At 58.1% G+C, this 21788-nt stretch overlaps 1 protein-coding gene across 1 annotated transcript in view; it reads right to left on the bottom strand.

The window, feature by feature from the left end:
• Positions 1 to 627: 627 nt before the first annotated feature.
• LOC140387071 (pleckstrin homology-like domain family B member 2) overlaps positions 628 to 21788 on the bottom strand; it is a 71376-nt gene continuing 50215 nt past the window's right edge. Inside the window, exons 11-13 of the mRNA XM_072470081.1 lie at positions 9778 to 9997; positions 7971 to 8056; positions 628 to 2456 (exon numbers count right to left, since the gene is read on the bottom strand). Of these exons, the coding sequence (XP_072326182.1) occupies positions 2322 to 2456; positions 7971 to 8056; positions 9778 to 9997 (441 nt within the window). The 3' untranslated portion in view covers positions 628 to 2321. The remainder of the gene's footprint in view (positions 2457 to 7970; positions 8057 to 9777; positions 9998 to 21788) is intronic.

A 21788-nucleotide genomic window follows, 5' to 3' on the forward strand; every position in this document is an offset into this window, starting at 1 on the left:
TTCCCAGCTTGGGTCACTGTCTGTGCGGAATCTGTATGTTCTCCCCGTGTCTGCGTGGGTTTCCTCCGGGTGCTCCAGTTTCCTCCCGCAAGTCCCGAAAGACTTTTAAAAATAGGAGTCAGTTACAACCGTGTTGCAACTCCAGGTCAAGTGGGGCTGGAATTGCCCTGGCCCAAGGTGTCGTAACACAGTGGACGCAATCCCGCGTGGCCAGATGGGGAGGCCTCAGAAGAAGCGGGAGCAACTTACCATTTGGTAACCAGCGATGTGAAGGGGGGGGGGGTAAGAGGGGGAGGGTAGGAGAGGCAGCGGGAGGATGGAGAGAGCCCCACAGAGTTTCCGGGGTTGGGGGGGCTGTAAAGCCAGACAGCCAATCAGTGCTCCTGAGTGGGCGAGGGGTTGCGATCACAGGCCGTGGGCCCCGGCTGATTTCACCACCGCCCACACCTCACCAAGGCAAATTGGAGAAGTCCCTGTTACTGCGCTGGCCAAGTCCAATGAGGGGGTGCAATAGGTTGATCTTTGTGCCAATCTCTCCACAGCTCTAGGACATACTAAACCAACTTTTGGGATTTCCCTCGGCAAACAAGGCAGAAGAGAGAGTGGGTCAGTAAAAATCCTACTGCATCTTTAAAATCTTCAATATATTAAAAATTAATATAGCTCGCAAAATTTACATTAGAGATTTGAAGGATACATCAGCTCGTTGTTTGAGTGACCTTTCTCCCAAACCTATAATTACTCTTGGATAGGTACACTTGTCACCTGAGGTTATATTGGGCAACACCTTTCCAGGAGTTTGAGGGCCGAGACCATCGAGGTGGACTCCAATCTCACAGACTTCCTGGCACGATCTGATTCCAGGACTTCACAAAGGCCATGAGAGCATCAGGTTCAAAGATGCCCGATTGCATAGGAGACTCAATGGATCAGGATGTAATCCAGGAAATAGTTCATTCACTTACCCAACAAATGTGTTGTACCAGAGGAGCGTATTCACACGCAGGGCAGGTACAGCACGAGGTTACATACAGAGTAAAGCTCTCTCTACTGTCCCCATCAAACACTCCCAGGATAGGTACAGCACGGGGTTAGATTCAGAGTAAAGCTCCGTCTACACTGTCCCCATCAAACACTGCCAGGACAGGTACAGCACGGGGTTAGATACAGAGTAAAGCTCCCTCTACACTGTCCCCATCAAACACTCCCAGGACAGGTACAGCACAGGGTTAGATACAGAGTAAAGCTCCCTCTACACTGTCCCCATCAAACACTCCCAGGACAGGTACTGCACAGGGTTAGATACAGAGTAAAGCTCCCTCTACACTGTCCCCTTCAAACACTCCCAGGACAGGTACAGTTTGTGATATCTTTGTTACTACCACTGAACGGTCTGAATATTCCCAAGACAAAAATACCTTGTGTTAATTTCCACAGAATTCACTTAAGCAAATTGCAGCACCCACCACCAACCCTGAATATAATTGGACAGAAGTCTAACTGTAACTTGTGCAATTGGGTAGTTACTACATTCAGATTCCCTGCTTGGCAGACAGCGGGAATAAAGTCAGTCAGCATAAACATTGCTTTACAAAAGAAATTCACAATTAAACTCAAAATAACTTTCCTCCATCAAAGCTCACAACATCTTCAGTTTGCTGCAGGGACACAGAATTGCATTGTCTTCAGAGCAGTTTCTCAGCCTGGACATTTGTTGGATCAAGCTGACACAGCAAGTGAATGATTAAGTTTCAAATTTCACCCCCTTAGGATTTCATATTGAGTTTTGTAGCTGCCATCTTGAGTGTACCAGCATTGATCCAGGCAGTTGTGCAACATTGGCAGCCTCCATCTTGAATGTGCCAGCTCTTACATCAGCACAAGTGGAGCTGGAGACACCATCTTGGGTGTACCAGTTCTAATAGACAAAAGCATCTTCAAAGCCACCATCTTGAATGTACCAGTTCTAATATGTGTAAAAGCACCTTCAAAGCCACCATCTTGAGTGTACCAGTTCTAATAGGTAAAAGCACCTTCAAAGCCACCATCTTGAGTACCAGCAGCCAAAACATCAACACTTTCAAGAATCAACACTCCTCAAGAACTTCTAGAAACATACAGTATCTGGATTTAGAAAACATTTTTCAGGTCTGAATCGATCCCGAGTGTTGGAGTTTTTTTAAAAAAGCATCTTTGGGGAAAGGCTCCAATCTGAAAGTTTGTTGAGGTTGGTATCGAGTGGGCGCCATCGGGTGAGGTGGGTTTGAGGTGCAAGTGACTGCAGAGACTTTGAGTCGTTACTCTGGGCAGTGGCAACTCCTTCAAAACTGGACGTTTGCCTCCACTGCTGTGAGGATAACTTCCATCCAGATTCGCAAAGAGACATCTGTCGGGGCGACCATATAATAGAGTCTGTCATAGGTCTTCAAGCAGAAGGTCAAAGGTGGGTTCGGACTCTGTGCCGAGGGGACAGGAAAGAAAGAAATGAAACAGGGCAAATGTAAATTGGGGTTATTAACATGCTTTGAAGGAACAAGACATTACTGCAAATGTATTCAGAAATGATATCCTCTATCCCTATTCTACAAAGCATAGAATAGCTACAGCACAGAGAGGGAATATTTGTCCCATTCAACTCTTCTAACCCCTCGCTGGGTGAAAAGGTTCCTCCTTGTGTCATTGCCCCCCTTTTGCCAATTATCTTAAATCTGCACCACCGTTGATTCTCGACCAATGGGAATGGATTCTCCCTCTAACCAGACCAGACCACCCCATCCCTGCCCCCTCGGGGCTTTGAACACCTCGATCAAATGTCCCTCTCAACTTTTCGTCCCGGAGGGGGATGGTCCCAGATTCTCCGATCGATCCACGTCAATGAACTTCCTCATCCCCAATTCCCGTGAATCTTTCTCTGCGCCCTCTCTCTGTCTGACGTCTTCACATCCTTCCGACAGTGCGGTGGCATGAATGGTGAACAATACTCCAGCCGAAGTCTAACTCGTGTCTTGTAAGTTCAAAAAACCTCTTCGATCTTGTACTCTGTGCTGCTATTAATAAAGCCCAGAATACTGTCTGCTTTATTAACTGCTTTCTCCACCTGTATTTCCACCTTCAATGAAGAATTTACACATACACTCAGGTCCCTCTGCTCCTTCACCACCTTAAGAATTTTACCCCTTATTTATATTGTCTGTCCAAGATCCTCCGACCAAAATGCATCACCTTCTCTGCATTGAACTTCACCTCCGACCCTACCAACTTGTTCATGTCCTTTTGAAGTTCTACACTGTCCTCCTCACAGTTTAAAATATATTTTTATTGACATTTTCCAATTTTAACAGTATGACAGTTTAACATATAAAGCACATAATATTTACAAAGTATGATGTTTCTTATGTACAATTTTACACACATCCCTTCTGTCGGCCCTCCCCCCACTCCACCCTCACCCCAACAACCTTGGATATCTCGTCGAAGAAGGCTGTCCGGAAGCCGACATGTTTGGGACAAGCCCAGAACACATAGGTGTGGTTGGTCAGGCCTTCCTGGCACCGTTCACATTTATCCTCCATTTCTGGGAAGAACCTGTTCTTTCGGTTTCATAGATTATCATAGAATGTACAGTGCAGAAGGAGGCCATTCGGCCCATCGAGTCTGCACTGGCTCTTGGAAAGAGCACCCTACCCAAGGTTATCACCTCCACCCTATCCCCATAACCCAGTAACCCCACCCAACACTAAGGGCAATTTTGGACACTAAGGGCAATTTAGCATGGCCAATCCACCTAACCTGCACATCTTTGGACTGTGGGAGGAAACCGGAGCACCCGGAGGAAACCCACACACACTCGGGGAGGATGTGCAGACTCCGCACAGACAGTGACCCAAGCCAGGAATCGAACCTGGGACCCTGGAGCTGAGAAGCAATTGTGCTAACCACTGTGCTACCGTGCTGCCCCCAAAATTAGGTTCTGGTTGGGTGTGCTCTGTGCCCCACTTTAAACGGCATGATACTTAGCCTTGCGCAGGAGGAGGTGGAGTTGACCCGACTCAGTCCACAACCCACCTCCCTCCCAAGTTCGGAAGCATGGGTGGAGCTTGGAAGGTCGTTCCCTTGCAGGAGCACTCCTCAAGCCTCACCCATTCCGTGTTCGGTTCTCGTATCCATCCCCTCACTCTCTCAGTTGTGGCTGCCCAGTGGTACTACTGCAGATTCCGATTGTGGAATTTCCTATTTTGCATGGTAGATCCCCGCCCCCCGGCTCTGTTCCTCCTCCTTTCGGGTTCACCGGCAACGCCTCGCTCTTACCCAAGTTGGGTTTGTAGCTGAGAAGGTCTCAAAACTCTCCCAGGAGCTTCATGATTACTTTCAGGCCGTTCTGCAGGTCCGAAATGTAAAGGAGCAGGTCATCCGCATAGAGTGAGACTCTGTGCTCTTGGCCTCCTCTTTGAATGCCCTTCTAGTCTTTTATGACTCGCAGTGATTGTCAGAGGTTCAATTTCCAAGGCAAACAATAGCGGCGACAGTGGGCACCCCTGCCCTGAGCCTCTGTGCAGCTGGAAATATTCAGAGCTGGTGGTGTTGGTCCGGACGCTCGCCTTGGGGGCGTTGTACAGGAATTCCACCCATGGGGTGAACACCGTCCCTCGCGCAAACCCCTCTGGTACCTCAATGAGTTAGTTCCATTTGACTCTGTCGAAGACATTTTCTGCGCTCAGAGAGACGATTGCCTCAGGCGTTCTCTCCCTGGAAAGGGTCATTATTACATTCAGCTACCTCCTGATGTTCGTAGTTAGCTTCTACCCTTGACAAAGCCTGTCTGGGCCTCTGCAGCCACCTCTGGTACGCAGTTCTCCAGTCTCTTAGTCAGGACTTTTGCGAGTATCTTCACGTCCACATTGAGCAGCGAAATGGATTTGTACGATCCGCATTCTGTTGGGTCTTTGCTTTTTTGGGTATCAGCGATATTGTGGTCTGTGCTAACGTTGGGGTAGGGTGCTCCTCGCTAGCAAATCCGCGAACATTTCCCATAGCTGTGGGGCCAGGGTTGGTGTGAATATTTTGTTGAGGTCCTTCCCCGCCTGCATGGAGTTAATACTTTCCATGATGCTTCCAGCTCCCTCTCGCTATCATCCCCCATGACTGACACGTCCAGTCCATCAGGGAACTGTTTCATCCCAGCGTTCCAGTCGGAGAGTTCCGAGGTGTACAGCCCCCGGTAAAAGGCCTCAAATGCTTGGTTGACCTTTTTTGGTTCGGCTACCAGTCCGCCTCTGCTACCTTTCACCTGCGTTATGTCCATTGAGGCTGCCTTTCTCAGCTGGTGAGCCAACAAACGGCTAACCATCGCTCGTGTTCATAGTAGGTCCCCCGTGTCAGGCGGAGTTGGTGCACTGCTTTCCTGGTGAATAGAAGGTTTAAGTCCATATGTACCTTTTTCCTCTCTGCCGGACGCTCTACGGTTGGTGCCTCGGAGTATTTTCTGTCGACCTCCAGGATGAAGTTGATCAGTTGTTGCCCAGCCGTCCTCTCTTCCCTGTCTCTACGAGCCTTGTAGGCTATAATCTCTCCCCTAATCACCGCCTTCAGTGCCTCCCAGAATGTGGAAGGTGAGACTTCCCCGTTCTGGTTGTTAGTGATGTACTCGCCTATGGTCTGTGATGTTTTCTGGCAGAAGACCTAGTCAGCCAAGAGGTCCGTGTCCAACCTCCATGCAGGGCGTTGTCACAGACTGTCTCCAACCTCACATCCATGTAATGTGGAGCGTGATCGGGGATGACTAGCGTGGAATATTCCACTCTGATTATTTCTGGAAGCACCGATTTCCCCAGGTGTCAATACAGGTGTACACTTTATGCACCTGAGAAAAAAATGAAAGTTCCTTCTCACCAGGGTGTAGGAACTGCCATAGGTCTACTGCCGCCATCTGCTCCATGAAAGATCCCAGTTCCCTAGCCATGCCTATCATTTTCCCTGCTTTGGGGCTGGATTGATCCGTCAGTGAGTCCTGTAGGCAGTTGACATCGTCACCCATGATCAGTCGGTTTGTGTCGATGTTGGGGATCTCCGCCATGGTCTTCTTTATGAAATCCGAGTCGTCCCAGTTGGGGGCGTACACATTTACCAGATCTACCGGTGCCCCGTCCAGGACACCGCTGACCATGACATATCGTCCCCTTGGTCCCTAGCCGTCTTTGTGGCCACAAGCACCGTCCTCTGCTAAACAGTATTGCTACCCCTTAGCCCTCGTCCGGTAGCAGGAAGGGTAGGTCTGTCCCATCCAGCCCTTCCTTACCTGCAGTCGGTCCTTCTCCCTCAGGTGTGTCTCTTGCAGGAAGACTCTGTCGGCTTTCAAACTTCTTAAATGGGAGAAGACTCTGAACCTTTTCACTGGGCCAGTATGTCCCCTGACATTCCAGGTGACTATCCTGGTGGGGGGCTTTCGTCCCCCCCTTCCTGCGGGACCCACCAGACTTACCCGAAAGACGTGCCCCTGCCCTCCGGGGTTTCCCTTTGTTAGGGGGCCATCCAAAATGGTTGCGGTCACCGTTCTCACCGAGGTTGGGCCCCTGCACTCCAGGGTTTCCCATTGTCCAAGGCACCCAGCATGGCCGCCAGCCGTATATATGCCACGTGGGTGCACCCCTGCACTTAGAGACCTTCCAAAATGGCTGCTTGTGATGCCACCTTGTTCCTTCAACCTGCACCTTACCTGCGGAAGCCAATCTGTTAACCAACCCTTTCTTCTCTTTGTGTTCCTTCCCCCTGCCCCCGACTGTCCGCCCCCCGTGTCACCGCCTCCCCATCTCCCCCTTTGCATCCCCCCCCCCCCCCCACCAGACACTCGCTCCCTGCCGAGAGGTGCACCGCAGCCCCCTTTGCTATCTTACTTCCTGCGCTAGCTATCCCTGCTGGTGTGGTGGTTCCCCTTCCCGGGGCTGATCTTACCACTGTCCCATGCCCGCTGACTGCCCGCTCCCTCTGCCTGTGCGCCACGCTCACCTGCGTTCTGCTGCCCTCGATCTTCCCTCTGACCCGGTCTTTCTGGTCAAAGTGAGGCATCACAGTCCCGAGTAAAGACATCATGTATCCATCAGATTTCTTTCTCTCTCTCTTTCCTCCTCTGCTTCGCCTTGATCGCTGCCTCGCCTGCCCCTTGTCCAGGCCGTTTGACCGAACAAACCTGTCTGCCTCCACCGGGGTGTTGAAGTAATGTTCCCTATTCTGGAGCGTGACCCAGAGCCCGGCTGGGAACAGCATTCCACATTTTACCCCGTTCTTGTACAGGGCCAATTTGGCCTGGATAAATTCAGCTCTGTGTTTTGCCCAATCTGCCCCAATGTCCTGATAGACCCGGATTCTGTGTCCTTCCCACTTACCCGCCTTGGTCTGTCCCGCCCACCTCAGGATCCTCTCACATTCCGGGTATCGATTACTTCAATTGTTTCAACGCCTTGGGCTTCGGTCAGAGTGACCGGTTCGCTCTGTCGATCTCCGAGGGTTTGGGGAAGCTAGGGTCGTCGGTCTCCCTCTCACTGGGGTGGTCGGGGCGCCCTCGCCTCGTGGGTCCGCCGGCTCACCCACTTGTTGCCCGCGTCCTTTTTCACCGTTCCTGCCTTCCCTTCGGCCTCTCAAGCTCCCGTTCACTGGCATGCGGGCTCTATTCCTTCCCTTTCTCGCTCGAGAGTGTGATGCTGTTGAATTTTCGCCGATAAGTGCCTATTTGGGTATCCTCTGGAGGAAAGCCACCCGATGTGCGTCTGCTCAGTACACCACCGTCACCGGACGTCCATGCTCCGATCACCACGACTCATGTTTCCGATCTTGCTGACAGCCTCCGTGTTTCTACTTTCCTGTTTATTCCACCAGTTCTGACTTTGCTGACATGTGTGTTTGATGTCACTGTGCCAGTTAATTGTTGACAATATAGTGAAATGTTATGGCGAGAGAGCAAAGTTTAAAAAACCTACCTTCGGGGCCCTCCGTATATGGTCAAAATAAACCTCCTCAATGGCCTGGAAGTAAATTACGCCTTTTAGCTTGTTCTCCGCTTTGTCTGCAGGGAGAGAATAGCATAGAGTCAGCATTACCCAGAATACCCGACCCCCAGTACTGAGGGAGTGCTGCACTGTCGGGAGGGTCAATACTGAGAGTGCTGCACTGTCAGAGAGTCAGTACTGAGGGAGTGCTGCACTGTCAGAGGGTCAGTACTGAGGGAGTGCTGCACTGTCGGAGGGTCAGTACTGAGGAAGCGCTGCACTGTCAGAGGGTCAGTACTGAGGGAGTGCTGCGCTGTCGGGAGGGTCAATACTGAGAGTGCTGCACTGTCAGAGAGTCAGTACTGAGGGAGTGCTGCACTGTCGGGAGGGTCAATACTGATAGTGCTGCACTGTCAGAGAGTCAGAACTGAGGGAGTGCTGCACTGTCAGAGGGTCAGTACTGAGGGAGTGCTGCACTGTCAGAGGGTCAGTACTGAGGGACTGCTGCACTGTCAGAGGGTCAGTACTGAGGGAGTGCTGCACTGTCGGGAGGGTCAATACTGAGGGAATGCTGCACTGTCAGAGGGTCAGTACTGAGGGAGTGCTGCACTGTCGGGAGGGTCAATACTGAGAGTGCTGCACTGTCAGAGAGTCAGTACTGAGGGAGTGCTGCACTGTCAGAGGGTCAGTACTGAGGGAGTGCTGCACTGTCAGAGGGTCAGCACTGAGGGAGTGCTGCACTGTCGGGAGGGTCAATACTGAGAGTGCTGCACTGTCAGAGAGTCAGTACTGAGGGAGTGCTGCACTGTCAGAGAGTCAGTACTGAGGGAGCGCTGCACTGTCAGAGGGTCAGTACTGAGGGAGTGCTGCACTGTCAGAGAGTCAGTACTGAGGGAGTGCTGCACTGTCAGAGGGTCAGTACTGAGGGAGTGCTGCACTGTCAGAGAGTCAGTACTGAGGGAGTGCTGCACTGTCAGAGGGTCAGTACTGAGGGAGTGCTGCACTGTCAGAGAGTCAGTACTGAGGGAGTGCGGCACTGTCAGAGGGTCAGTACTGAGGGAGTGCTGCACTGTCAGAGAGTCAGTACTGAGGGAGTGCTGCACTGTCAGAGGGTCAGTACTGAGGGAGTGCTGCACTGTCAGAGAGTCAGTACTGAGGGAGTGCTGCACTGTCAGAGGGTCAGTACTGAGGGAGTGCTGCACTGTCAGAGAGTCAGTACTGAGGGAGTGCTGCACTGTCAGAGGGTCAGTACTGAGGGAGTGCTGCACTGTCAGAGGGTCAGTACTGAGGGAGTGCTGCACGGTCGGAGGGTCAGTACTGAGGGAGTGCTGCACTGTCAGAGGGTCAGTATTGAGGGAGTGCTGCACTGTCAGAGAGTCAGTACTGAGGGAGTGCTGCACTGTCAGAGAGTCAGTACTGAGGGAGTGCTGCACTGTCAGAGGGTCAGTACTGAGGGAGTGCTGCACTGTCAGAGGGTCAGTATTGAGGGAGTGCTGCACTGTCAGAGAGTCAGTACTGAGGGAGTGCTGCACTATCAGAGGGTCAGTACTGAGGGAGTGCTGCACTGTCAGAGGGTCAGTACTGAGGGAGTGCTGCACTGTCAGAGGGTCAGTATTGAGGGAGTGCTGCACTGTCAGAGGAGTCTGACCCAGAGGCGAGTTGAGAACCAAGGCAAAATGGAAAAAGATTTGAAACAGACAGGCGCTTGCACCCGTTTCCCGGGTATCGTCGCGACCACTGGGTGCCGGGTGAGGTATCCAGTTTGGATCGGGTGAGCAAAGGGTCACTGGGTCCATACCTGCGAAATACGCCAACCGCCTCTTCACGCTGTCAAAAACGAACCATCTTTTCTTCCAAGTCTTGATACGCCCGCCCATCTTGGTAAGGAACCCTCGACAGGCCCTGTCCGTCAGCGTCAGATGGTGACACGACTCCACCCCGTGCCCAGAACATTCCACGTGGGAGCGGAGGTCAAAGGTTGCCTGATTGATTGGTGTCCGTCGGGTGCGGAGGGTTATCTGTTCCAGAGAAAGAGACATGAGAAACAAAGGGTGGGATTCTCTCAACCCCGCCGGGTCAGAGAATCGCCGGGGGGGGCAGCGAGAATCCCGCCCCGCCGCCCGCCGAATTCTCCGGCGCCGGGGTTTTGGCGGGGGCGGGAATCGCGCCACATCGGTCAGCGCCCACCCCCCCCCGCCCCGGCGATTCTCCGGCTCGCGATGGGCCGAGCGGCCGCCCGTTTTCGGCCAGGCCCGCCGGCGTAAATCAAACCAGGTCCGTACCGGCGGGACCTGACTCTACGAGGGCCTGCAGAGTCCTGGGGGGGGGGGGTGGGGGGGTGCGGGGGGATCTGGCCCCGGGAGGTGCCCCCACAGAGGCCTGGCCTGCAATCGGGGCCCAGCGATCTGCAGGCGGCCGTGCCGTGGGGGCACTCTTTCCCTCCGCGCCGGCTGCTGTCCACCTCTGCCATGGCCAGCGCGGAGAGGAATCCTCCTGCGCATGAGCTGGGATGACGCCGGCACACGTTGGCGCTCCCGCGCATGTGCCAACTCGCGCGGGTCGGCAGAGGCCCTTCGGTGGCGGTTGGCGTGGCGCTAAGCCCTTCCGCGCCAGCTGACACGGTGCCTACCCCGCCGCCTACCCCGCCGGCATAGCCCCTGAAGGTGCGGAGTGGTTCATGCCACTCCTCGGCACCGGTACGGCCCGCCCCGCCGGGTACGGGAGAATCCTGCCCAAAATGGCCACCGAGCAATCGGTCAACTTCAGCCAAGGTGAAATGGCCCTTTCTGAGAAAACATCCCAAAGAACAGGAGCAGGATGAGACCTTTCTGTCCCTCCAGGCCCGCTTTCCCATTCAATAAGATCGTATCCGCTCAGATGTTGATCTTTCTACATTCCTGTCTGTTACCTCAGAACCCCGGGTACCCTCGTCAATCAAATCTATAACTCAGCCTGGAACATGTGCATTCAGCCGCAGCCTCCGCTGTTCTATTGTGGGGGTGGGGGGGCATGGGGAGAGAACGTGCGCGCGCCGGGGGGGGAGAGAACGAGCGCGCGCCGGGGGGAGAGAGAACGAGCGCGCGCCGGGGGGAGAGAGAACGAGCGCGCGCCGGGGGGAGGGAGAGAACGAGCGCGCGCCGGGGGGGGGAGAGAGAACGAGCGCGCGCCGGGGGGAGAGAGAACGAGCGCGCGCCGGGGGGAGAGAGAACGAGCGCGCGCCGGGGGGAGAGGGAGAGAACGAGCGCGCGCCGGGGGGAGAGAGAACGAGCGCGCGCCGGGGGGAGAGAGAACGACCAGGGGGAGGCAGAGAACGCGCCAGGGGGGAGAGAACGACCAGGGGGAGGCAGAGCGCGCGAGGGGGAGACAGAGCGCGAGGGGGAGACAGAGCGCGAGGGGGAGACAGAGCGCGAGGGGGAGACAGAGCGCGAGGGGGAGACAGAGCGCGAGGGGGAGACAGAGCGCGAGGGGGAGACAGAGCGCGAGGGGGAGACAGAGCGCGAGGGGGAGACAGAGCGCGAGGGGGAGACAGAGCGCGAGGGGGAGACAGAGCGCGAGGGGGAGACAGAGCGCGAGGGGGAGACAGAGCGCGAGGGGGAGACAGAGCGCGAGGGGGAGACAGAGCGCGAGGGGGAGACAGAGCGCGAGGGGGAGACAGAGCGCGAGGGGGAGACAGAGCGCGAGGGGGAGACAGAGCGCGAGGGGGAGACAGAGCGCGAGGGGGAGACAGAGCGCGAGGGGGAGACAGAGCGCGAGGGGGAGACAGAGCGCGAGGGGGAGACAGAGCGCGAGGGGGAGACAGAGCGCGAGGGGGAGACAGAGCGCGAGGGGGAGACAGAGCGCGAGGGGGAGACAGAGCGCGAGGGGGAGACAGAGCGCGAGGGGGAGACAGAGCGCGAGGGGGAGACAGAGCGCGAGGGGGAGACAGAGCGCGAGGGGGAGACAGAGCGCGAGGGGGAGACAGAGCGCGAGGGGGAGACAGAGCGCGAGGGGGAGACAGAGCGCGAGGGGGAGACAGAGCGCGAGGGGGAGACAGAGCGCGAGGGGGAGACAGAGCGCGAGGGGGAGACAGAGCGCGAGGGGGAGACAGAGCGCGAGGGGGAGACAGAGCGCGAGGGGGAGACAGAGCGCGAGGGGGAGACAGAGCGCGAGGGGGAGACAGAGCGCGAGGGGGAGACAGAGCGCGAGGGGGAGACAGAGCGCGAGGGGGAGACAGAGCGCGAGGGGGAGACAGAGCGCGAGGGGGAGACAGAGCGCGAGGGGGAGACAGAGCGCGAGGGGGAGACAGAGCGCGAGGGGGAGACAGAGCGCGAGGGGGAGACAGAGCGCGAGGGGGAGACAGAGCGCGAGGGGGAGACAGAGCGCGAGGGGGAGACAGAGCGCGAGGGGGAGACAGAGCGCGAGGGGGAGACAGAGCGCGAGGGGGAGACAGAGCGCGAGGGGGAGACAGAGCGCGAGGGGGAGACAGAGCGCGAGGGGGAGACAGAGCGCGAGGGGGAGACAGAGCGCGAGGGGGAGACAGAGCGCGAGGGGGAGACAGAGCGCGAGGGGGAGACAGAGCGCGAGGGGGAGACAGAGCGCGAGGGGGAGACAGAGCGCGAGGGGGAGACAGAGCGCGAGGGGGAGACAGAGCGCGAGGGGGAGACAGAGCGCGAGGGGGAGACAGAGCGCGAGGGGGAGACAGAGCGCGAGGGGGAGACAGAGCGCGAGGGGGAGACAGAGCGCGAGGGGGAGACAGAGCGCGAGGGGGAGACAGAGCGCGAGGGGGAGACAGAGCGCGAGGGGGAGACAGAGCGCGAGGGGGAGACAGAGCGCGAGGGGGAGACAGAGCGCGAGGGGGAGACAGAGCGCGAGGGGGAGACAGAGCGCGAGGGGGAGACAGAGCGCGAGGGGGAGACAGAGCGCGAGGGGGAGACAGAGCGCGAGGGGGAGACAGAGCGCGAGGGGGAGACAGAGCGCGAGGGGGAGACAGAGCGCGAGGGGGAGACAGAGCGCGAGGGGGAGACAGAGCGCGAGGGGGAGACAGAGCGCGAGGGGGAGACAGAGCGCGAGGGGGAGACAGAGCGCGAGGGGGAGACAGAGCGCGAGGGGGAGACAGAGCGCGAGGGGGAGACAGAGCGCGAGGGGGAGACAGAGCGCGAGGGGGAGACAGAGCGCGAGGGGGAGACAGAGCGCGAGGGGGAGACAGAGCGCGAGGGGGAGACAGAGCGCGAGGGGGAGACAGAGCGCGAGGGGGAGACAGAGCGCGAGGGGGAGACAGAGCGCGAGGGGGAGACAGAGCGCGAGGGGGAGACAGAGCGCGAGGGGGAGACAGAGCGCGAGGGGGAGACAGAGCGCGAGGGGGAGACAGAGCGCGAGGGGGAGACAGAGCGCGAGGGGGAGACAGAGCGCGAGGGGGAGACAGAGCGCGAGGGGGAGACAGAGCGCGAGGGGGAGACAGAGCGCGAGGGGGAGACAGAGCGCGAGGGGGAGACAGAGCGCGTGGGGGAGACAGAGAGCGCGTGGGGGAGACAGAGAGCGCGTGGGGGAGACAGAGAGCGCGTGGGGGAGACAGAGAGCGCGTGGGGGAGACAGAGGGCGCGTGGGGGAGACAGAGGGCGCGTGGGGGAGACAGAGGGCGCGTGGGGGAGACAGAGGGCGCGTGGGGGAGACAGAGGGCGCGTGGGGGAGACAGAGGGCGCGTGGGGGAGACAGAGGGCGCGTGGGGGAGACAGAGGGCGCGTGGGGGAGACAGAGGGCGCGTGGGGGAGACAGAGGGCGCGTGGGGGAGACAGAGGGCGCGTGGGGGAGACAGAGGGCGCGTGGGGGAGACAGAGGGCGCGTGGGGGAGACAGAGGGCGCGTGGGGGAGACAGAGGGCGCGTGGGGGAGACAGAGGGCGCGTGGGGGAGACAGAGGGCGCGTGGGGGAGACAGAGGGCGCGTGGGGGAGACAGAGGGCGCGTGGGGGAGACAGAGGGCGCGTGGGGGAGACAGAGGGCGCGTGGGGGAGACAGAGGGCGCGTGGGGGAGACAGAGGGCGCGTGGGGGAGACAGAGGGCGCGTGGGGGAGACAGAGGGCGCGTGGGGGAGACAGAGGGCGCGTGGGGGAGACAGAGGGCGCGTGGGGGAGACAGAGGGCGCGTGGGGGAGACAGAGGGCGCGTGGGGGAGACAGAGGGCGCGTGGGGGAGACAGAGGGCGCGTGGGGGACACAGAGGGCGCGTGGGGGAGACAGAGGGCGCGTGGGGGAGACAGAGGGCGCGTGGGGGAGACAGAGGGCGCGTGGGGGAGACAGAGGGCGCGTGGGGGAGACAGAGGGCGCGTGGGGGAGACAGAGGGCGCGTGGGGGAGACAGAGGGCGCGTGGGGGAGACAGAGAGCGCGTGGGGGAGACAGAGAGCGCGTGGGGGAGACAGAGAGCGCGTGGGGGAGACAGAGAGCGCGTGGGGGAGACAGAGAGCGCGTGGGGGAGACAGAGAGCGCGTGGGGGAGACAGAGAGCGCGTGGGGGAGACAGAGAGCGCGTGGGGGAGACAGAGAGCGCGTGGGGGAGACAGAGAGCGCGTGGGGGAGACAGAGAGCGCGTGGGGGAGACAGAGAGCGCGTGGGGGAGACAGAGCGCGCGTGGGGGAGACAGAGAGCGCATGGGGGAGACAGAGCGCGCGAGGGGGAGACAGAGAGCGCGAGGGGGAGACAGAGAGCGCGAGGGGGAGACAGAGAGCGCGAGGGGGAGACAGAGAGCGCGTGGGGGAGACAGAGCGCGCGTGGGGGAGACAGAGAGCGCGTGGGGGAGACAGAGAGCACGTGGGGGAGACAGAGAGCACGTGGGGGAGACAGAGAGCGCGAGGGGGAGACAGAGAGCGCGAGGGGGAGACAGAGAGCGCGAGGGGGAGACAGAGAGCGCGTGGGGGAGACAGAGAGCGCGTGGGGGAGACAGAGAGCGCGTGGGGGAGACAGAGAGCGCGTGGGGGAGACAGAGAGCGCGTGGGGGAGACAGAGCGCGCGTGGGGGAGACAGAGAGCGCGTGGGGGAGACAGAGAGCGCGTGGGGGAGACAGAGAGCGCGTGGGGGAGACAGAGAGCGCGTGGGGGAGACAGAGCGCGCGTGGGGGAGACAGAGAGCGCGTGGGGGAGACAGAGAGCGCGTGGGGGAGACAGAGAGCGCGTGGGGGAGACAGAGAGCGCGTGGGGGAGACAGAGAGCGCGAGGGGGAGACAGAGAGCGCGAGGGGGAGACAGAGAGCGCGAGGGGGAGACAGAGAGCGCGAGGGGGAGACAGAGAGCGCGAGGGGGAGACAGAGAGCGCGAGGGGGAGACAGAGAGCGCGAGGGGGAGACAGAGAGCGCGAGGGGGAGACAGAGAGCGCGAGGGGGAGACAGAGAGCGCGAGGGGGAGACAGAGAGCGCGAGGGGGAGACAGAGAGCGCGAGGGGGAGACAGAGAGCGCGAGGGGGAGACAGAGAGCGCGAGGGGGAGACAGAGAGCGCGAGGGGGAGACAGAGAGCGCGAGGGGGAGACAGAGAGCGCGAGGGGGAGACAGAGAGCGCGAGGGGGAGACAGAGAGCGCGAGGGGGAGACAGAGAGCGCGAGGGGGAGACAGAGAGCGCGAGGGGGAGACAGAGAGCGCGAGGGGGAGACAGGGAGCGCGAGGGGGAGACAGAGAGCGCGAGGGGGAGACAGAGAGCGCGAGGGGGAGACAGAGAGCGCGAGGGGGAGACAGAGAGCGCGAGGGGGAGACAGAGAGCGCGAGGGGGAGACAGAGAGCGCGAGGGGGAGACAGAGAGCGCGAGGGGGAGACAGAGAGCGCGAGGGGGAGACAGAGAGCGCGAGGGGGAGACAGAGAGCGCGAGGGGGAGACAGAGAGCGCGAGGGGGAGACAGAGAGCGCGAGGGGGAGACAGAGAGCGCGAGGGGGAGACAGAGAGCGCGAGGGGGAGACAGAGAGCGCGAGGGGGAGACAGAGAGCGCGAGGGGGAGACAGAGAGCGCGAGGGGGAGACAGAGACCGCGAGGGGGAGACAGAGACCGCGAGGGGGAGACAGAGACCGCGAGGGGGAGACAGAGACCGCGAGGGGGAGACAGAGACCGCGAGGGGGAGACAGAGACCGCGAGGGGGAGACAGAGACCGCGAGGGGGAGACAGAAAGCGCGAGGGGGAGACAGAAAGCGCGAGGGGGAGACAGCGAGCGCGAGGGGGAGACAGCGAGCGCGAGGGGGAGACAGCGAGCGCGAGGCGGAGACAGCGAGCGCGAGGGGGAGACAGCGAGCGCGAGGGGGAGACAGCGAGCGCGAGGGGGAGACAGCGAGCATGATGGGGAGACAGCGAGCATGAGGGGGTGACAGCGAGCACGAGGAGACAAAGGGCAAGACGATAGCACAGTGGATAGCACTATTGCTTCACAGCGCCAGGGTCCCAGGTTCGATTCCCAGCTTAGGTCACTGTCTGTGCGGAGTCTGCACATTCTCCCCGTGTCTGCGTGGGTTTCCTCCGGGTGCTCCGGTTTCCTCCCACAAGTCCCGAAAGACGTGCTGTTAGGTAATTTGGACATTCTGAATTCTCCCTCAGTGTACCTGAACAGGCTCCGGAATGCGGCGACTAGGGGCTTTTCACAGTAACTTCATTGCAGTGTTAATGTAAGCCTACTTGTGACACTGACAAAGATTATTAGAGAGCGCACGACAGAGACAGAGATCGCGAGAGTGCGACAGAGAGTGCATGAGATGCTAAAGGGAGGGAGAGGGAGCGAGAGAAGGGGAGGAGAGAGGAGAGAGAAGGAGAGTGAGAGAGAAGAGAGACCAAGAAGGCGAGATAGCGACAAGGAGAGCGTGAGAAGAGAGAGTGCGAAGGAGTGAAAGTGTGGTAGGGTGACTTCAGCTTGGCCATGGAGTGAGTGGTCGTTCACAGGGCAGCTCCGGCTCGAAGGCACAGATCTGAGCTCTTTCTACCCGAAAAGGGGGGAATTTTGACGGGAAAGAGTAGTTGAGGGTGTTGAGGAGAAGTCCCCCCCTCGGGAGTGGCATGTCTGCTGGTTATCAGAGCCGGCAGAAGAAGGTTAAAGACCTGGCCAAGGAGCAGGAGGATACCTGTGGCGCAGCAACAATTGGGAAGATGGCGGAGGGAGAAGGGTCGTTATACGTTGGAAAACCCCAGATGGGGCAGCTGATGACATTGGAGTTCCGCCAACAAAGAACGGAGATACAGAAAGACCATCGGCAGAGCGGTTGCACCCCTGAAAGGCTCGATGGAGAGGGTGGAGACATGTTTGGAGGCACAGGGGTCGCAGATCCAGGAGATGGAGAAGGTGATGTCGGATCACAATGATCGGGTGCTGGCATTGGAGGTGGAGGCGGAGGGCCTGGGGGACCTTTGCAAGTCATTAAGAGCAAAGGTAGAGGAGCAGGAGAACAGATCCAGAAGACAGAATCTGCGTATCGTCGGCCTGCCTGAAGGCGTGGAGGACACATGTGCCACGACATACGTGTCGAGGATGCTGGCGGGGCTGGTGCTGGAGGGGGTGCTGGACAAGGCCCCAGAGGTGGAGAGAGCACACAGGTCCCTAAGGCAGAAGCCAATAGCGGGGGAGCCGCTGCGGGCGGCGATTGTGAGGATCCACAGGTTTGTGGAGAAGGAAAAGATCCTGTGATGGGCCAGGGAGAAGCGGAACTGCAAATGGGGAGGGGACCCTCTCCTGCTGCTTGTGGTGGTGTTTATTTTTGGAGGAGGTGACCTGTAGTTTTGGATGTGTCTTTGTTTCAGTAGGGGATGGAGTGGTCCACGGGGGAGCCATTTACACAGATCAAGGAGGAAGGGGTGGGGGAGGTGTGGAGGGGTAGATAGGAGGAGCCTTAGGGCAGGAGCTGCCACACTGGCAGGTAATGTTGGTGAATGGAAGTGAGGTGGGAGAGGTGGCCGCGAGGGATGGCCGAGGGGCTAGGGGGAGGTGGGGGAGGGAGATGCAATGTGGCAGGATTGGAGGAGAAGCGTAGTCATGGGCAGAGAAGAGGGCCATCTTGATGGGCCCGGTTCAGGGTGAAATTAAAGGGGACAGAATCGGTTGGGGTGAATGGCGGACAGTAGAGGGGAGTCAAGGCGCAAGCCTCAGGTACATACCTTGGAACGTACGGGGGCTAAACGGGTTGGTTAAGAGATCTTGGGTTAAGAGACCTAAGGAGTTTGAAGGCGGGGGTGGTCTTTCTGCAGGAGACGCACCTCCGGGTGAGGGATCAGCTGAGGTTGAGAAAGGGATGGTGGGTCAGATTTTTCACTCGGGGTTTGACTCGAAGTCACAGGGGCTGGCCATTTTGCGGAGCAAAAAGGCGGGGTTTGTACCTGCTAAGGAACTGCGGGACCCGGGTGGGAGATACGTGATAGTTAGCATGGTGTTGGACGGGACGCCGGTGGTGCTGGTGAATGTATAACGACCCGAATTGGGATGATGAGGGGTTCGTGAGGGGGCTACTGGGAGCGATTCCGGACGTGGCCACACCTCAGTTGATTATGGGAGGGGGTCTTTAATTGTGTGCTGGAGCCGAGGGTGGGCAGGTCGAGCCCCAGGTCAATGGGAAGGCTGTAAATGACGAAGGAGCTGGGAGGGTTTATGGAAAGGATGGGGATGGTGGACCTATGGGGATTTAACAACCCAGTGGCGGGGGCAGAGTACGTGGGGATAGTTATCTCGGACCACGCGCCACACTGGCTGGAAGTTCGGCTTAGCTCGGGACGGGAGCAGAGGCCGGGATGGAGGTTGGATTCGGGGCTGTTGGTGGACAGGGCGTTTTGCGATAAGGTGCGGTCGGTGATTAAGGATGACGTGGAGTTGAGCCAAATTGGGGAGGTATCAGTGGCCACATTCTAGGAAGCATTGAAGGCGGTGATTGAGGGGGAAGATTATTTTGTTCAAGGCGCACGGAGATAGGAAAAGGAGAGAGGAGTAGGAAAGGTTATTGGGCAAGAGAGTCAAGGTGGACAGAGAATATTCAAGGGAGCCCACCGAGGGATTGGCAAAGAGAAAGAGGTTGCAGGGGCAGTTTGACAGGCTGACAACGGGAAGGGCGGTAGGCAGCGACGGAAGGTGAGTGGGATGCAGTATAAATGCGGGGAGAAGACGAGCCGCACGCTAGCCCATCAGCTACGGAGGCAGGCCGCGCCTAGAGAAATCCTGAAGGTATGGACAGGGAAGGGGGAGGTCGTGTCAGAACCGGAGAGGATGAATGAGGCGTTCAGGGAATACTATAAGAAATTGTAAAGAGCAGATCCGAGGGTGACGATGGGAATACGGGCGATTCTTGGAAAGGCTAGAATTTCAGTGGCTGGATGAGGTGAGCAGGCAGGCAGGCGCTTGAGGAGCCTTTAGGGCTGAGGGAGGTAATGGAAAGTATAAGAGGGATGAAGTCGGGAAGGCCCTGGGCCGGACGGTTACCCAGCGGAATTTTCTAAGGAGTTTGCGGTGGAACTGGCACCACACCTACTGGGGGCATTTAGCAAAGCGCTGGAGAAGGGGGAGCTGCCGGAGACAATGACACAGGTGACGATTACGTTAATACCAAAGAAAGGGAAGGACCCATTAGAATGTGGGTCATACAGGCCCATATCATGTTAAACACGGACGTGAGAGTGCTGGCTAAGTTAGTGGCGGGGAGGATGGAAGGATGCATTCTGGGAGCGGTTGCAGAGGATCAAATGGGCTTTGTGAAGGGCAGGCGGCTCTCGAGTAATATTAGCCAGTTATTTAATGTGATCATGACCCTGTCGAGGGGACGGGTACTGGAGGTGTTGGTGTCCGTGGACTCGGAGAAGGCCTTTGATCGGGTGCAGTGGTGGTACCTGTTCGAGGTCCTGGGAAGGTTTGGGACAAAGTTTGTGGCATGGGTGCGTCTGTTGTACGTGGCCCCGGTGGCGGGTGTACGGACCAATGAGATGGGCCCACGGTGTTTCGGGCTGCATAGGGGAACGAGGCAGGGGTGTCCGCTGCCGCTGCTTCAGTGTGCACAACGATAGAGCCCTTGGCAATGGCCTTTAGGGGTTCAGCAGAGTGGCAGAGGATTAGGAGGGGGAGTAGGGAGCACTGGGTGTGGCTGTGCATGGATGACCTGCTGTGTCAGACCCGCTGGAGAGTATGGGGAGGATTATGAGCCTATTGGAGAGGTTTGGAGCTTTCTCGGGTTATAAGTTGAACGTGGGGAAAAGTGAGGTGTTCCCGATGAATGAGTTGGTCGGGGAGCTAATTTAGGGGTGTTGCCATTTAGAGTAGCCAGGGATAGGTGTAGGTATCTGGAAATCCAGGTGACGGGAGAGTGGACGCCATTGCACAAGTGGAACTTAACAAAGTTGATGGAGGAGATAAAGGAGGATTTTAGGAGGTGGGACACACTGCACCTGATGCTGGCGGGGAGGGTCCGATTGGTGAAAATTAATGTCCTGGCAAGGTTCCTATTTATGTTCCAGCTGCTTCCGATTTTTATTTCGAAGGAGTTTTTCCAGAAGTTGGATGCAGTTATTTCAGAGTTTATATGGGCAGGGAAGGTGCCAAGGGTGAAGAGGGCCCTGCTTCAGAGGCAGAGCCAGAAAGGGGAGTTTGGCACTGCCGAACTTGCTGAACTACTATTGGGCAGAGAGGCGGTGGTGGGAAGGAGAGGGGTTAGAATGGGTTAGGATGGAGGAAGAATCCTGTCGGGAGTCCAGCCTGAGCGCCATAGTGATGGCAGCGCCACCGCTGGCACAGAGGAGGTACACAGCGAGCCGGGTGGTGGGGTCCACGGTTCGGGTGTGGAAGCAGCTGAGGAGGCACTTTAGGACTAAGGGGATGTCGGTGTTAGCGCTGCATGTGAAAACCATGGGTTTAAGCCGGGGGAGATGGACGGTATGTACAGGAGGTGGGGATGGTGAGGGCGAGGGATTTGTAGGCGGAACAGAGGTTTGCTACTCTGGAAGAACTGGGAGAGAAGGTAGAGCTCCCAAAGGGAAATTAATTCAGGTATTTACAAGGGAGGGATCTTGCACGAAAGGTGTGGAAAGGCTTTCCTAGGCTGCCGAAATATGCCCTATTGGAACGATTGCTGCCTCCAGATGTGGAAGGGAAGGGGAGGGGAGGATTGGGGACATATACGGATGGCTGGGGGAGCACGGGGGGGGGGGGGGGGGGGGGGGGGGGGAACGCGAGTGCTGAGGATCAAGGAGAAATGGGAGGAAGAATTATGGGGGGAGATAGGTTGGGGAGTGTTGAGTGAGGCGCTGCGCAGGGTGAATTTGACCTCCTCAAGTTCGAGGATGATTTTGATACATTATTAGGTACTACATAGGGTGCACATGACTCTGGGGAGGATGCGTGGGTTCTTCCAGAGGGGGTAGACGAGTGTGAGAAGTGTGGGCGAGGACCAGCAAACCACACGCATACGTTCTGGGGCTGTGAGAAGTTAGGGAGATACTGGGCGGGAGTGTTCAGGATGCTAGCAAAGATTGTGGGGATGGACCCTATGGTGGCGATTTATGGGTATCGGAAATGCCGGAGCTGATGGAGGGGAGGAAAGCCGATGTGGCAATCACCTCACTGGTTGCCCGGCGAAGAATATTGCGGGAATGGCGGTCGATAACGTCACCAGGGGTAGTGGTCTGGCTGGGGAACCTGTATGACTTCCTCCGGTTGGAGAAAATTAAGTTTGAATTGAGGTGTTCAGCGGAGGGCTTTGAGGCACGGTGGTTTGATCGTGACCATGTTCGAGGAATTGTTCATCGCGGGGGGAGGGAGTTTGGGGTGAAAAAGGGGGAAAACTTGTACGGACTGTAAAACCGTGAGTTGGGGAGAGTTCCGCGGTTTATTTATGTTTTTGCATTTTGAGAGTAA

The sequence above is a fragment of the Scyliorhinus torazame genome, chromosome 12 (genome assembly GCF_047496885.1).
Source record: "Scyliorhinus torazame isolate Kashiwa2021f chromosome 12, sScyTor2.1, whole genome shotgun sequence".
NCBI classification, from domain to species: domain Eukaryota; kingdom Metazoa; phylum Chordata; class Chondrichthyes; order Carcharhiniformes; family Scyliorhinidae; genus Scyliorhinus; species Scyliorhinus torazame.